The 15,527-nt window shown below is 43.7% G+C and overlaps 1 protein-coding gene across 2 annotated transcripts in view; it reads left to right on the top strand.

Moving 5' to 3' along the window:
- INPP5F (inositol polyphosphate-5-phosphatase F) overlaps positions 1–15,527 on the top strand; it is a 102,231-nt gene that overhangs the window by 17,119 nt on the left and 69,585 nt on the right. For both annotated transcript variants that reach the window (XM_003255031.4, XM_030806291.1), the window contains exon 2: positions 8,354–8,434. In XM_003255031.4, the coding sequence (XP_003255079.1) occupies positions 8,354–8,434 (81 nt within the window). The remainder of the gene's footprint in view (positions 1–8,353; positions 8,435–15,527) is intronic.

Genomic DNA, 15,527 nt, shown 5'->3' with positions numbered 1-15,527 from the left:
ATGGTGTTAGAAAGAGCCCTGGTCTGGCTGGGTGCAGTAGCTCACGCCTGTAATCCCAGCACTTTGGGAGGCTCAGGTGGGTGGATTACTTGAGTTCGCAAGTTTGAGACCAGTCTGACCAACATGGTGAAACCTCGTCTCTACTAAAAATACAAAATTAGCCCGGCGTGGTGGCGCAGGCCTGTTTTCCCACCTACTTGGGAAGCTAAGGCAAGAGAATTGCTTGAACCCGGGAGGTGGAGGTTGCCGTGAGCCGAGATCGCGCCATTGCACTCCAGCCTGGGTGACAAGAGTGAAACTCCATCTGGCCAAGAAAAAAAGAAAGAAAGAGCCCTAGTCTGAGAGTGGGAAAGTGTTTTGATATTAACAAGCTGTGCAGTGTTGGGCAGTTACTTTACCTATGCCAGCCTTAATGTCTTTGTCTCAAATAGACCAGATGAGATGATTTGACTTTTGCCACCTTAAGTAGTAAATCCTTCCAACTTGATTCTGTGATGACTTTAACTTTTGCCACTTTAAGTAGTAAATCCTTCCAGCGTGATTCTGTGCAAATTATCTGATTTCAACTTGCCTCCCCTTTCTACATCGTATGTTTACCCATCCATTTGGGAGCCTTCTGTGTACCGTGCACGGGGAACAGAAGCTCGAGGAGACAAGGTCTAAGTGAGCTTCCTCTTCCTGATGAGTTCCTGTTCAGTCAAGGAGACAGGCAAGTCAGTAATGACATGCACTAAACCAAAGTAAGATGCCGTGATGGGAGTATGCACAGGGTTTAGGGGGTCCACACGAGAGAATCTGGTCAGCTCTGCTGGGTGTGGGTGGAGTGGAGAATGTGTCCGGGAAGAGGACTGACCCTTGTTCTAAGTCTGGAATGAAGGGCAGGCAGAAGTGTGTGGGGCATCGCATTCCAGGCCCAGGCTGCACATAGTTCAGGATGACTGAAGGCTAGGTTGCTGGGGGTGGGGGGCAGGAGGGGGATGGGCAGGACTAGCCTATGCAGTGTCTCACAAGCCTTTCCAAGGAATTTGGACTTTATTCCCAAGGCTGTGGGAGTTGGACAGGTAGTTAGCAATATTCATATTTATCCCTTTTTAATGCCTAATGTGTTTCTTTCACAATATTAATGTTATACCAACTAGACTTTAGGGCAAAAAGTATTATTTGAGATACAACCAGTTATTACGTCCTGATAAGCAGAACAGTTCACCAGGAAAATATAATAATCCTGAGCGAGATAAAAATAAGAAAATAAAGCATGAGATTTTAAAAAGTAAGACCTCTTTCAAAAACTAACAGGTGAAGCAGTCAGAAAAATTAGCAAGTACGTAGAGGAGTTGAACAAAATAATTCACAAGGTTGTACCAGAAACAAAAGTTTCATTAAATATTTCTCCTTACACTGTGGTTTTTGTTTTCTCTTCTATTCTGTTTTAGTGCTATTAATGCTGATCTCTTTATAAGAAATTGATTTGATGACCCACTGATGGATTGACTCCCCCACTTTTTCTTGACAACACTGAGTTAAAAAATATACATACATTTCAAACACACATAGAACACTTGCAAATTGACTTTCCAAGTTCCTTTCCCACACCTAGCCTCCAGTGCCCCATGTCCTTCCCCTTGCCAAAACAAAGACGACTTTGACTCCTGTTTTTACTGAGTCAAGGGCATAGGATACACTCATCTGCTTCTCTTCTCCATTTCTGTGTTTAGCCTTTCATCTTTTCTTCCAGACTTAGAAGAAAAAATAGTATCTCCTTTCCAAGGTTAACTTTTATACCTGTAGCATTTTTTTTTGTCATCTGTCTTCTTTTCCTTCTTCAACATCTTATCTCTTTCTTGTTTTTTTTGAGATGGAGTCTCACTCGGTCCCCCAGGCTAGAGTGCAGTGGCACCGTCACAGCTCACTGTAGCCTCAAATTCCTGTGCTCAAGTGATCCTCCTGCCTCAGCCTCTTGAGTAGCTGGGACTACAGATGCGTGCTGCCACACCTGGTTAATATTTTGTAGAGGCAGGGGATCTTGCTGTGTTGCTCAATCTGGTCTCAAACCCCTGATCTTGAGTAATACTCCTGCCTCAGCCTCCTAAAATGCTGGGATTACAGGCATGAGCCACCGAGCCTAGTCCCTCTTCTTGTTCTTAAATCCAGTCTTCTTGATCATCTCATCATGAACTCAGTCTTATGGGTTTAACTGGTTTTCATTCTGGACTACTAATGATTATTGTTTTTAGTCATTAGACCACAACACAGACATTTTTATAGTTTTTTTCTAGTTTTTTTAAAGTTGAAATCTTATTTTCTTGACTGGATGATGCATTTACATGGTTCACAATGCTAAAGATGGAAAAGGATATTGAATGAGGAGGTTCTCATCAGCCCTTCCTTTTAGCTGCTGTATACCCTATCCTTTTTGCCATGCTCCCTCTTGCTCTTCTCACTCATATCCTCATCCTTTCCCACTCAGGAGAGAATAGGTGTCTCAGTGAGTGTCATCTTTGATTTGCCCTCTCCCCATCCTCCACATAGCTTCTTTTGAGGACTTTCATGTTCATCTCCTCCTGTGGATTCTTCACCCGCTACCAGCTCACTCCCTAAGCTCTTCTCTTTTCTTTTTCTTTTGTTTTTTTTTTTTTGATCTTTTTTTGTTGTTATTTTTTCTTTTTTTTTTTCTCAAGCTCTTTTTTCCATGCCTTTCATGTCATTCAAGCCAAGACTTTTGCAGTAACCCAAGTGGGTTTCTTACTCCCAGTCTCCACCTCTTTTCAAATACTATTTCATGAAACTTCTGTTTCTGGTACCTAGATAAATCTATGTGTTCACTAGGTCTTGATGTAGAAGTATCTGTTACGATGGACCTTCTGAACGACTGAAAACACGATTTAACTTTTGGGTAAGGTTTCCTTAGTTACATCAACCTTGTGATGTAATCCCTGGCCGTAATCTTGTTTTACTTATGTTATTATCTGCTTGCCATGGTCTCCAGGAAGCTCAGGCTCATTCCTTTTTTTTTTTTTTGAGATGAAGCCTCACTCTGTCACCCAGGCTGGAGTGCAGTGTCGTGATCTCGGCTCACTGCAACCTCCGCCTCCTGGGTTCAAGCGATTCTCCTGCCTTAGCCTCCTGAGTAGCTGGAATTACAGGCATGCGCCACCATGCCCAGCTAATTTTTGTATTTTTAGTAGAGATGGGGTTTCACCATGTTGGTCAGGCTGGTCTTGAACTACTGACCTGTGATCCGCCCGCCTTGGCCTCCCAAAGTGCTGGGATTACATGTGTGAACCACCGTGCCCGGCCAGGCTCATTACTGTTTATTCAAGTTTTTCCACAGTTGGCCTGAGTTTACTTTTCCAGCATTATCAATTCATATCTCCAGTGTACCTACTGGTCTTCTGTTATCTACACTGTTTGCTTCATTATTTTTGTATCATCTTAATGTGATACAGTGTCTGGTTACTGGCAAGTACTTGATATGTGTTTCTCCATTGATGGGACACATACCAGAACAAATCTTGTACTTTTTTTTCCACTGTATTATTTTTCTTGCTGCTGTTCTTATGCCTGATGGGCCACTTCTTCTACATGACTCTTCCTGACTGCTTTAACTCTTGTTTTTTCCTTCCTCTTCTGTATTCCTAAAGCTTACTTGATACCCAAGGGATAGAGTCCTACAACTGTGGCCTGTTCATCTAAGGTCAAGGTGGCAGGGTTCTGGGTAGCTGGAGCTCTTTCCTTAGCAGGGGCATCTGTGTTGGCAGATGTTGAGACATGGTCTGCCTGATACAGGGATTCTGGCTCACTATTTGGAAAGAAATCAGGGTATCTTTATTCCACTGGCATTAGGGTTAAATAGTTAACAACTAACAGAGATGAAATCAGTAAATACAGTAACTGATACTAAGGAACAACTTTGTAAGCCAAAAGATATAAAAATTAAAAACTGAAAATATTTGCAAACATGTCAAAGAGTTGAAGTCCTTAATATGAAAGGAACTTGTAAGTCAATGAAGGATATAAAGAAAAATCAGGAGGCATGAACAAGAAAATCATAGAAGATGACATGACATATAAGCAGCCAAAATTTTTTTTTTTTTTTTTTTTTGAGACAGAGTCTTGCTCTGTCACCCAGGCTGCAGTTGAGTGCAGTAATGTAATATCAGCTCACAGCAACCTCCACTTCCCAGATTCAAGCGATTCTTGTGCCTCAGCCCCCCAAGTAGCTGGGATTACAGGCATGTGCCAACATGCTCAGCTAATTTTTGTATTTTTAGTAGAGACAGGGTTTCTCCATGTTGGCCAGGCTGGTCTTGAACTCCTGACCTCAAGTGATCCTCCCGCCTCGGCCTTCCAAAGTGCTGGGATTATAGGCATGAGCCATCATGCCCAGCCATAAGCAGCCAATTTTATAATTAAGTGTTTAATCTTATCAGCAATAGAAAGGAAATAAACATCATGTTAGGCAATAGATGCCAGATGCCATCAAATTAGCAAAATTGATAAATTCTAAATTTTTAACTCAAAATTATTAATTTTTTTTTTTTTGAGACAGAATCTTGCTCTGTCCCCCAGGCTGGAGTGCAGTGGTATGATCTCAGTTCACTGCAGCCTCCACTCCTGGTTCAAGCAATTCTCATGCCTCAGCCTCCCAAGAAGTTGGGATTACAGGCACGCACCACCATGCCCAGCTAATTTTTTGTATATTTTTAGTAGAGATGGGGTTTTACCATGTTGGCCAGGCTGAACTCCTGGCCTCAAGCAATCCACCCACCTTGGCCTCCCAAAGTGTTGGGGTTACAGGCGTGAGCTACTGCGCCTGGCCTTGCTTTAAAAAAAATTTTTTTTTTAATTCAAAAAAGAAATTCATATGTTTCTGGCAGAAATCTAACTTGCTATGTAACCTTTGTAGCAAACAGTTTGGTATTATTTGAGAAGTTTGCATTTTTAAGGTTTTAGCCTATTAATTTAATTCCCAGGAATCTATCCAAAAGCTATTAGGCAAATATTTGCATAATATTCATTTATCACAGTGCTTTTTATGATGGGGGAAAAACTTCAAATCACTTAAATGCTTTCTTTGAGGAAGTACTTAAGTGGAAAATTATGTCACCATGAAGTTATAATCTTGAAGAATATTTTAAAGAAGAAAATACTCATGAAATGTTAGAAAAATCATGTTAGAAATGTTAGAAAAAATTATTTAAAGAACTGTAATGTCATGGGATCCTTGAGGTGTTGCTTTTCCACCTGGACACTTCTGTGGCCAGTGGCACTTTTGCCTGAGTTTTCCTCGGGTCCACTGGGCTTTTTCCACCCTCTTGGCTCGGCAAGCTGCGCTCAGCTTGCACTACCAGCCTGGATCCCATGCCCGCCAATGGCAAGCCAGGTGCGGAGCGGCGAATGGTGTGTGAGTGAGCGTGGGGTCCAGCCACTGTGCACAGCCAGGTGTGCCAGCCGTGGCAGGGCAGGCAGCTCCAGGCACCGGTACAGGCACTGGCTTTGTGCAAGGCTGTGGCTGGACCAGGAGTACCACAAGCAGCTTCCACTGGGGAATGCAGTGATGCCCGGAAGCTTGGAGATGCCAGGAACTGCATAGCCCTACTGTCACAGCCCTGGTTTGGAGAGCCCCTAGGTCTGGTGTCCCTGAAGGGCTGCAGCCCTTCCCTCCTTCTTGTTGCCCACAACCTGGTGAGCAGGAGGCATGTTTTGGTCCTGTTTTACAGCTTTTTCAGTCCCACCATTCAGGGGTCCCGTGTCCAGGAAGAATGAGGTACGCGAGGTATGTGGACAACTGGAGGGTGAGCAAGGCAGAGAGCCCCAGAAGAGCTCTCAGGAGACCTGAAGTGGGTAGCTCCTTTTTGCAGGCAGGTCATCCGATGAGGAGACCTGAAGTGGGCAGCTCCCTCCTGCAGCTGGTGGTCCAGACATCTGTGAGTCTGGCTGAGTCTGGGATTTTTATGGGCTCAGAATGGATGAAGTGTGTGCTGATTGGTCCATGGGAGGCCACGGACGGCCTGGAGAAAGCACCCTGAGTTCTTACTCCAGCCCATGGACTCCACCTAGAACCCACAGCTTGGACCCCAGGCTTCAGGTCATCCCTGGCTTGAAGGTGGGGTTTTACCTGTGACCTGCCCCTTTCTGGGCAGGAACCTGTGTCTGCCTCCCTCCACTTCCCAGGCTGTTTAGGCCTGGGGGTGCCTGCAGGCCCACTTGGAGCTGCCCTCACCCCTGCTGGCCTCTCTCCCACGCTCATTGGCACCCAAAGTCCAGAGGGGGCTGAGGTGGCAGGGGGCTGGTGTGTCAGTACTGTCCGAGCCTGTTCACACCCGACCCAGTCGTGATGGTGCCCGGGCTTGGCCACAACTTGCTCGGCACCAGAGCAGGTGCTGGGAGCAGGGAAGAGAGGCCAGGGAGTGGGAGCAGGCACTTCCGAGTCTGTGGGGGAAGAGGGGTCTTCCCGGGTACCTGAGAGTACAAGGAATGCCCAGGTCTGGAGCCTCTGCTGGCTGCAGCTGTGCCAGGAGCATGGGGCTCCCGCCCCGCCAACTTGGTAGGGGACAGCGCTCCCGCTTGTTCTCTGCCCTGCTGGCTCCATGGAGGGCGCAGCCCTGGCTGCGCCTCCCCCAGTGCAACCAGACAGGCTGCGGCTGCCATCAATAATGCTTATTTATAGGGCTGCAGTTTGGTATGTAAACAAACAAATGCCTTGAAATGTAGCTGAAGAAGTTATCTCTGGGTGGTGGGATAGGTGATGATTTTTTTCTTTGATTTTGTAGTACATGTTATTTAAAAATCACTGTCTTAGTGATTAGTTCCATGTATAATTTCTGAAGGAGACACTGTAACAGAAAGGTTTAGAGCAGGGGCTGTCAGGCAGACCTGGTTTTTGGTAGCAGCCTTGATCCAATCCATTGTATGACCTGACCATATTTTACTTTTCTCAGCATTTGTTTCCTCATCTGTAAAGTGGGGCTCCTTAAACTTAACTCAGGAGTTGTCAAGATTAGAAATGATAATGTATTATAATAGCCTTAAAAAAATAAATTTCATATTTTGCTTTAATTCTTGCAATTAAAACAGTATTGCATTGTTGCCTGGGCTGGAGTGCAGTGGTGTGATCTTGGCTTGCTGCAACCTCCACCTCCCGGGTTCAAGCGATTCTCCCGCCTCAGCCTCCTGAGTAGCTGGGACTACAGGCACATGCCACCATGCCTGGTTAATTTTTGTAGAGATGAGGTTTCACTATGTGGGCCAGCTGGTCTCGAACTCCTGACCTCAGGCGATCTACCCTCCTCAGTCTCTCAAAGTGCTGGGATTACAGGCATGAGCCACCATGTCCAGCTAAAAACAAGTCAACTTTTTTTTGCCTTCCATTGAATGTATCATAACAAAGACATTCAAGATGCAATAGTCAAAACTCAAATGAATTTGGAGGCTAAACTATTAAGTGTATAATTACCCTGTGAGTTACAGATTGAGTGTTAAGTTTCACTAAAATAAGCTGTAAATGATAATAATGAAAATGTAATTTTAATTTTCTGCTGAGACAAATATTGTTTTCATTCTTGCTAATCTTCACCTGTTGGACTACCACAAATGTTACGTTTATTGCCATGTATATAACCTTTTGCAATCTGGGTCACACAAGAGAATAAACCCTGTCCTTGGGCATCCGTTGCATGTAATGAATTTGCTTCTCTCTTGTGTGTCTAGAATGGAACCAGCTTGTGTCATCTAATTTCTCATATGGAAGAAGTGAGAAAACTGTCACCCAAAACAAATCACTGTTCTGTGGTTTAGATGAGGAACCCTGATTGAGATGCCTGGCACATAGAAGGCACTCAAACGGAAACAGTTCCTATTGTATTTGTCCTGGAAGTCAGATAAAAGAGCAGTTGCTTTCCGGATTTCTTTCTTTGGTATAAACATCTTCGGGAAAAGGTATTTTCCAGAGTGTGATCCAGTAAGTGGACAGCTCTGTGGCAATTTCTTAGGCCCTGTCTTTGGATCCTGGACTGGCTCTGTGCCATAGGACCACACGCAGCTCCTCCATTTGCCCTCTTGTAGTGTAATGGCCCCGTTCCTCCACTGTAGGGCGCCAAGGTACTGCTTCCTATCTGGGAAGAGTTACGTTACTGCTCTCCCCTTAACTGTCATAAGCCTTAGTGTATCCCAAGCCTTATTCAGGCCTCACATTTAATACTTTGTCACAAATTGCTTTATGGTAGTGTATTCCATTTGGAAATTCATACTGCTTTTTTGGGACATTGATTTTTTTTAATACACTGCTAAAGATATTGTTTTAATCTATTTTCTGGTGAATGTTTTCTCATCACTGCTTCCTATTTTATTTTAGCTACTGATCTACTTCTTGCCTGGAATCCCATTTGTTTGGGGTTGGTAGAAGGTGTTATTGGGAAAATTCAGCTTCATTCAGGTATGTTTCTATAAACTCCTTAAACTTGTCAAATTTATTGTAGCATTTTTTGGTGTTTTCCTCTTTGAGGATACGTGAGATTCTCTTATAGCTTTGATTCCTTTGTCTTAATTTTGGGTCTGCTCAAAGTGGGTGTATTTCCATGTAAGTTTAATGAAATAAAAAGAAAACTTTAGAGAAAAGGTGACATAATATTACTCCTCTTCCTGTTACAAAACTTACTGAATGCCTGCTGTGTGTCAGGAATTGGGCTTGTTGGTTAGAACACAATAATGAGGAAAGACCTGTTTTGTTTTTTTTTTTTTGGAGACGGAGTTTCGCTCTCTCACCCAGGCTGGAGTGCAGTGGCGCGATCTTGGCTCGCTGCAAGCTCCGCCTCCCGGGTTCACGCCATTCTCCTGCCTCAGCCTCTCCGAGTAGCTGGGACTACAGGCGCCCGCCACCAGGCCCGGCTAATTTTTTGTATTTTTAGTAGAGACGGGGTTTCACCGTGGTCTCGATCTCCTGACCTCGTGATCCGCCCGCCTCGGCCTCCCAAAGTGCTGGGATTACAAGCGTGAGCCACCGCGCCCGGCCGACCTGTTTCTACCCTTATGGAGCTTACAGTTTAGGAGGAAAGACAGGTATCAAAGAGTAATCACAGAAATAAACATGATTATTTGATAATTGTGGAAGGTGCCATGAGGGAAAGAGATAGCAAATGCATCGATCTCAAAGGAGAGTAGTAGAAGTAAAGCTGGAGAGGCAGGCAGGTGGCAGACCATGACTGGTTGGCTTTATGCCAGCTGTCTGTTCCTGATGCAGTCAGCTCTGCCAGAGACAAGTATGGGTCTCTTCGCACACAGTGTGGTCCTGTCAGGGATCCCTGTCTAGGACAGGCAGATTGGTGGGAAGTCCAGGTCACTCACCAGGCCCTCACTTGGAATGACAGGCACCTGTGTCCTCAGTTTAAAGGGAATTTTCTTGGTGGGAAAGTATAACAGGTATTATACAGGCGGGTCCCAAAAAGCTAACTGAAAGGGGCCAAATGAAATTTTATTTTTTCTTTTTTGGTGCCTTACCCTTCAGGGAGCTTTTTAAAAGTAGAGATGGGTTCTTGCTACATTGCCCAGACTGGTCTCAAACTCCTGGCCTCCAGCAATCCCCCTGCCTTGGGCTCCCAAAGTCCTGGGATTACAGGCATGAGCCACCATGCCTGGCCTAAATGAAATATTTTAAGCACTACATTTAAATAAATATTTTTCCTTTGGTATCAATTTTGATGAGTTATGAATTATAGGAGGCTTTGCCATTATTTCTGTATAATTGTGAGTATATATCTTTATAGTGTGTCCTTTTTATTTAAAAATAATATTAAGCATTTGGGAGCGAGATTGATTTTTGTGTATTAGAAATAAGCATGTATATCTGGAACAATCTAATTTTCCTTTGCTAGATTCTTTGGTTGTTTTTAAAAGTGTGTTTTTATCATGAAATATTTTACAAATTCGAAAAGCTGTTTATTGCAGATGTGCGGTAAGGTTGTTATAAAAGACACGCATGTATCTACCGCCTAGGTTAAGAAATGAAATATGGGCCAAGTGCAGTGACTCACGCCTGTAATTCTAGAACTTTGGGAGGCTGAGGCAGGTGGATCATCTGAGGTCTGGAGTTCGAGACTGGCCCGACCAACATGGAGAAACCCTGTTTCTACTAAAAATACCAAAATTATCTGGGCATGGTGGCGCATGCCTGCAATCTCAGCTACTCGGGAGGCTGAGGCAGGAGAATCGCTTGAACCTGGGAGATGGTGGTTGCAGTGAGCTGAGATTGCGCCATTGCACTCCAGCCTGGGCAACAGGAGCGAAACTCCATCTCAAAAAAAAAAAAAAAAAAAAAAAAAGAAATGGAATATGACCAATGTGTTTGGAGCCATCTCTGTGCCTTTTCCCAAATGTTTCCAATTTCCTTCCCCTTAAAGGAACCTGCTATTTTGAATTTTGTATTACCTTGGTTTTCATTTTTGCTTTTATTATATATGTATTCCTAAAGATGTTGCTAAGGGTTGTATTTTGGGGATTTTATATAAATGATATTAAGTTGTTTTTGTTCTTTCACTTATTTTTATTTATATTTTTTGGATTTATCCATGCGTGAAACTGTAGTTCCTTATTTTCACTGTTTATGAATATATCATGATATGTCCTTTTTCCTCTCACTGGGTAATTGAGTTGTTTCTTTCTTTTTTTTTTTTTTGCTATTAGAACTAATACTGCTATGAGCATTGTTGTATATTCTGTATTTGGTAGGTTTTTAAAAAAATTCTTTCAACACAGAAGAGAAAAGCACTTAGTCATTGTGTAACCATGTAACCAAGTATTTTAATAACACTCTCCTACCTGTCCACATTTACATACATATATTTTTAATTCATTTACATGCTGACAGGATAATTGTCACAGCTGGGTGTTCTGAGCTAAAATTCATTTTCTATTATTTAAATGACACGTATGAAACTTTTGAGTTATTTTTCTCATTTTCAGTCACATCTTAGCACAGTGAATAAATCACTGCAATCAGTTAGGAGACCTGAAGACAAGCTGTATTTATTTAGCTTTGAGATATAGGAGAAGCTGCCTAACATCTATTTCATGTATCTCTTGTTATGTAACAAGCCAGTCCCAGAAGTTAATGGCTTAAAACAACAACAGTGTATAATTTCTCACGATTCTATGGGTTGACAGAGCAGCTCTGCTCTTCTCTGTTGTGTTGGCTGGGGTCATTCACATAGCGACATTCACTGGGAGTTTGCCTGGGTGGCCTTAGTTCTCCTTCACCTGGCCCATCTCCTCCATGTTTCTCGTCTCACAAAGCCTCTCCTTGAGTCCTCCTCTCTCTCCTGGATAACCTGGACGTCCTTTCAGGGTAGTGGCTGGGTGCTGAGAAGACAGCTACCAGTGTTCAAGGGCCTGTATGTCTTAACTTGTTACACAAGGTAAAAGAAACTGGTCTCTTCATTTCCATAGGGTACTGTGAGTCCCTAATGAGATTATTGTACCTGCAAGTGCTTAGTAAATTGTAAATCACTATTTTATCAAGGCCCTTTGGTTACAAATACAGACCCGTCAGCTTATGCAAAAAAACACACTTTATAATGAAGAACCCAAGGGACCAAAAACAAGAAAGAAATGGATGTTGTACAGGACCCAGGATTACCTTATTGGGGCAGCTGGTCTCTGACAAACTGCCTCTCCCTCTATGTCTCTTTTATTCTTCTCTCTTTTTGGCTTTCTCTGTTTGTGTGTATGTAGGACAAAATTTCTGCCTTTAAAATGACACCCTTAGCCTCAAACCAACTGACATCTGATATTCCCTGTAATGACTGGAAACTGACCAGCAATCAAAAAAGATTGAGTAGTGAGTCCACGTTAGCCTTCTAGGTAAGAGACTTATTTGCCCATCTTGGGCCAGGGGACTCCTGGCCAGGGTCACATAGGTCAGACGTTCTCCAGAGTCCCAATCCCCTAGGTGGGAGTCAGAGCCAGGAGGGTTTGGACTTGGCAGACAGCCCAGAAGCTGTCTCCTACAAATAATGTATAAATGTAAGTTAGTTAATGGTTGATGAGTTTGATACAGTCAAAGTATGGTCATTTAGGAGGTGGCGAAGGTATGGTCATCTGTGGTCAGCCCCCTTTGTATGTACTGCTCCTCCTTGCCCTTCTTTGGTCCCAAAATAGATAGTTGATAGGCAGTGAGAATACCTGTGATGTAGGATATTTTGAAAGAGGGGAGAGGTGGAGAGTAGAGTGAACTGGAGAAAGTATAAAAAAGGAAAAAAGGGCAGGGAAATTCTCTTAATTTTTCATTCTCCTAATCCTTGGACCTTTTTTTTCCATTCTTGTCGCGTCACTTGAACGGTTTGGCTCTTAAGAAAGAGAGTGGGGAGGAAGCAAAGGGAAACTCTTTTCTGGGCCCCTGCTGCTTTTGCCTCCCTCCCAGCCCTCTCCATGTCACTCTGCCCCCAGCCCCTTGCCTGTGAGCACCCATCTTACTTACTTTCCTCATCTGTCCTCAGGGATGCCGCCTCCTCTCCTCTCCCTGCCCCCGATTAAAGCTCTTGCCCTGGGTCAGATTGGCTAGAAGGGAGGTATGTGCCTGCTGTGTGTGAGAAAGAATTGAGAAAATTACTTCAGGGGCATTTTCCCTGGGAACATCTTATCTTTGGAGGATAGGGGATGAGGGGAATAAAATGACTGTACTGAAACTCTCTTCTGTTTCCCTCCTACTTATTCTCCACATATTAATGCACAAATTTGTCTTCTCACCTAGGGAGATGGGAACATAAATTTATTTGAATAGATGTCATTGACAGTCTTAAAGTGGCGTGGGTGAGCCATGCCGCTGTTCCTGACTGTCACTGAACTCTGAGCTCTGTGGAATGAGCAAGTGCTCGTGACTTAGGAACTATATTAGTTTGCTGCCATAGCAAAGTGCCACCAGCTGGGTGGCTTCAACAACGGAATCATATTTTCTCACAATTCTGGAACACAGAAGTCTGAAATCAAGGTGTTGGCTGGGTTGGTTCCTCCCTCAGCTGTGTCCTAGGCTTGTACATGGCCACCATCCCCTTGTGTCTTCACGTGGTCTTCCCTCTGTAACTGTGTGTGTCTGTCTAAATTTCCTCATCTTGTAATGACACCAGTCATTTTGGATTAAGGCCCACTCAAATAAACTCATTTTAACCTAATTACCCCCTTTGAAGACCCATCTCTAAATATAATCATATATTCTGAGGTCCTGGGAGTTAGGACTTCAGCATATGAATTTTAAGGGGAAACAGTTTAGCCCATAACAGGAACATAATATCCACCAAAATGCTTCATTACAAAAGCATGTCAAAAAGAATTCCGTCTAGTCTGGTGTTGCTATTTCCTACTGCTTGCCCTCATTTCAGTGTGATAGGCCAGTCCTCGAATATCATCGGCTAGGAACCCACTCCAGACGTGCACTAATTCTGAAAGATCACACAATTGCCTTGAGTCAGGTGACCTCATTTAAGCCTCAGTTGCCATCTATAAGACAAAGCTGATAGTTCCTTGATACAGTTATTGTGAAGACTCAATAAAACTCACATAAAGTGAGTTCTTGGTAATAATAAGCATTTCAGCCAGGCACGGTGGCTCACGCCTGTAATCCTAGCACTTCGGGAGGCTGAGGTGGGCAGATCATGAGGTCAGGAGTTCGAAGCCAGCCTGACCAACATGGTGAAACCCCGTATCTACTAAAAATACAAAAATTAGCCGGGCGTGGTGGCACACCCCTGTAATTCCAGCTACTCCGGAGGCTGAGGCAGTAGAATCACTTGAACCCGGGAGGCAGAGGTTGCAGTGAGCCAGGATCACGCCGGTGCACTCCAGCCTGGGTGACAGAGCAAGACTCTGTCTCAAGAAAACAAAAAACAAAACAAAACAAAAATTCAGTATATGCTGATTACTATTCTTTTTTCCTCTTAAAGATCCTCATAAGTATCAGATATTCTACTCAAGAACCACTTACATTGTGGCTACACAATTTTGAACAAATGTTAAACATGGACTATTTTTCTAATGTTAATTTTTGCTGAAACTGTAATAAGAACAAGTCAGGCTGGACGTGGTGACTCACGCCTATAATCCCAGCACTTTGGGAGGCCGAGGCGGGTGGATCGCTTGAGGTCAGGAGTTCGAGACCAGCCTGGCCAACATGGTGAAACCCCGTCTCAACTAAAAATACAAAAATTAGCTGGGTGTGGTGATGGGCACCTGTAATCCCTGCTACCCAGGGAGGTTGAGGCAGGAGAATCGCTTGAACCCAGGAGGTAGATGTTGCAGTGAGCCAAGATCACACCACTGCACTCCAGCCTGAGCTACAGAGCAAGACTCTGTCAAAAAGCAAAACAAAACAAAACAAACAAACAAAAAACAGAACAAGTCACTAAAATACTACATTGTAAAAATGTATAAAAAATAATGTTTTTGGTAATAACAGATTAGTAGCATTAGTGAAAGTTATTTTGTAATCCACACGTTTCTTTTAAAAAAGATATGATAGAAGAATTTCAAACTGTTTTTGTTTGTGTTATCCTTTGTTGATAATTGCCTGCCCTTTTAGCAAGCTCTGCTCCCCCCCCCCAAAAAAATGGTTCTATTTACCCTAATGCCTAGAAAATATCTATTTAGAACCATTAGCCTATTTTTGGGTTGCAAGACCTCTTCCTCAGACATTTGCAGGCAAGTGGACTTCAGCCAGGGTGTAATGTAGTCTGTCTTCTGACAACTCAAATGTGTCTGACTTTGGTTTGACCAGTTGAGATTTATTTAATTAATTAAGTTATTTATTTTTGAGACGGAGTCTTGTTCTGTTGCCCAGGCTGGAGTGCAGTGGCACGATCTTGGCTCACTGCAACCTCAGCCCCCTGGGTTCAAACGATTTTCCTGCCTCAGCCTCCTGAGTAGCTGGGATTACAGGCATGCGTCACCACGCCTGGCTTATTTTTGTAGTTTTAGTGGAGATGGGGTTTCCCCATGTTGACCAGACTGGTCTTGAACTCCTGACCTCAGGTGATCAGCCCGCCTCAGCCTCCCAAAGTGCTGGGATTACAGGCATGAGCCACTGTGCCCGGCAGAGATTTATTAATAGGAGAAACAGAAAGTAGGAGGGATGTGTAATGCATCAAATAGGTGAAAGAAAAGTATAGGTCTGTGAAAAATCAACATTAAAAAAATTAATTGTAGTATCCAGAAGGAAATAAAAATGGTAGTCAAGGCCGGGCATGTGGTGGCTCACACCTGTAATCCTAGCACTTTGGGAGGCTGAGGCAGGCAGGTCACTTGAGGTCAGGAATTTGAGACCAGCCTGACCACATGGTGAAACCCCATCTCTACTAAAAATATGAAAATTAGCTGGGCACAGTGGCGTGCGCCTGTAATCCCAGCCACTTGGGAGGCTTAGGCATGAGAATTGCTTGAACCCAGGAGGTGGATGCTGCAGTGAGCTGAGATCTCGCCACTGCACTCCAGCCCGGGTGACAGAGTGAGACTCCATCTCAAAAAAAAAAGAATGGTAGTCAATTTCA

This window comes from Nomascus leucogenys, chromosome 3 (genome assembly GCF_006542625.1).
Source record: "Nomascus leucogenys isolate Asia chromosome 3, Asia_NLE_v1, whole genome shotgun sequence".
Taxonomy (NCBI): domain Eukaryota; kingdom Metazoa; phylum Chordata; class Mammalia; order Primates; family Hylobatidae; genus Nomascus; species Nomascus leucogenys.
This window is presented reverse-complemented; position numbering and strand designations above follow the sequence as displayed.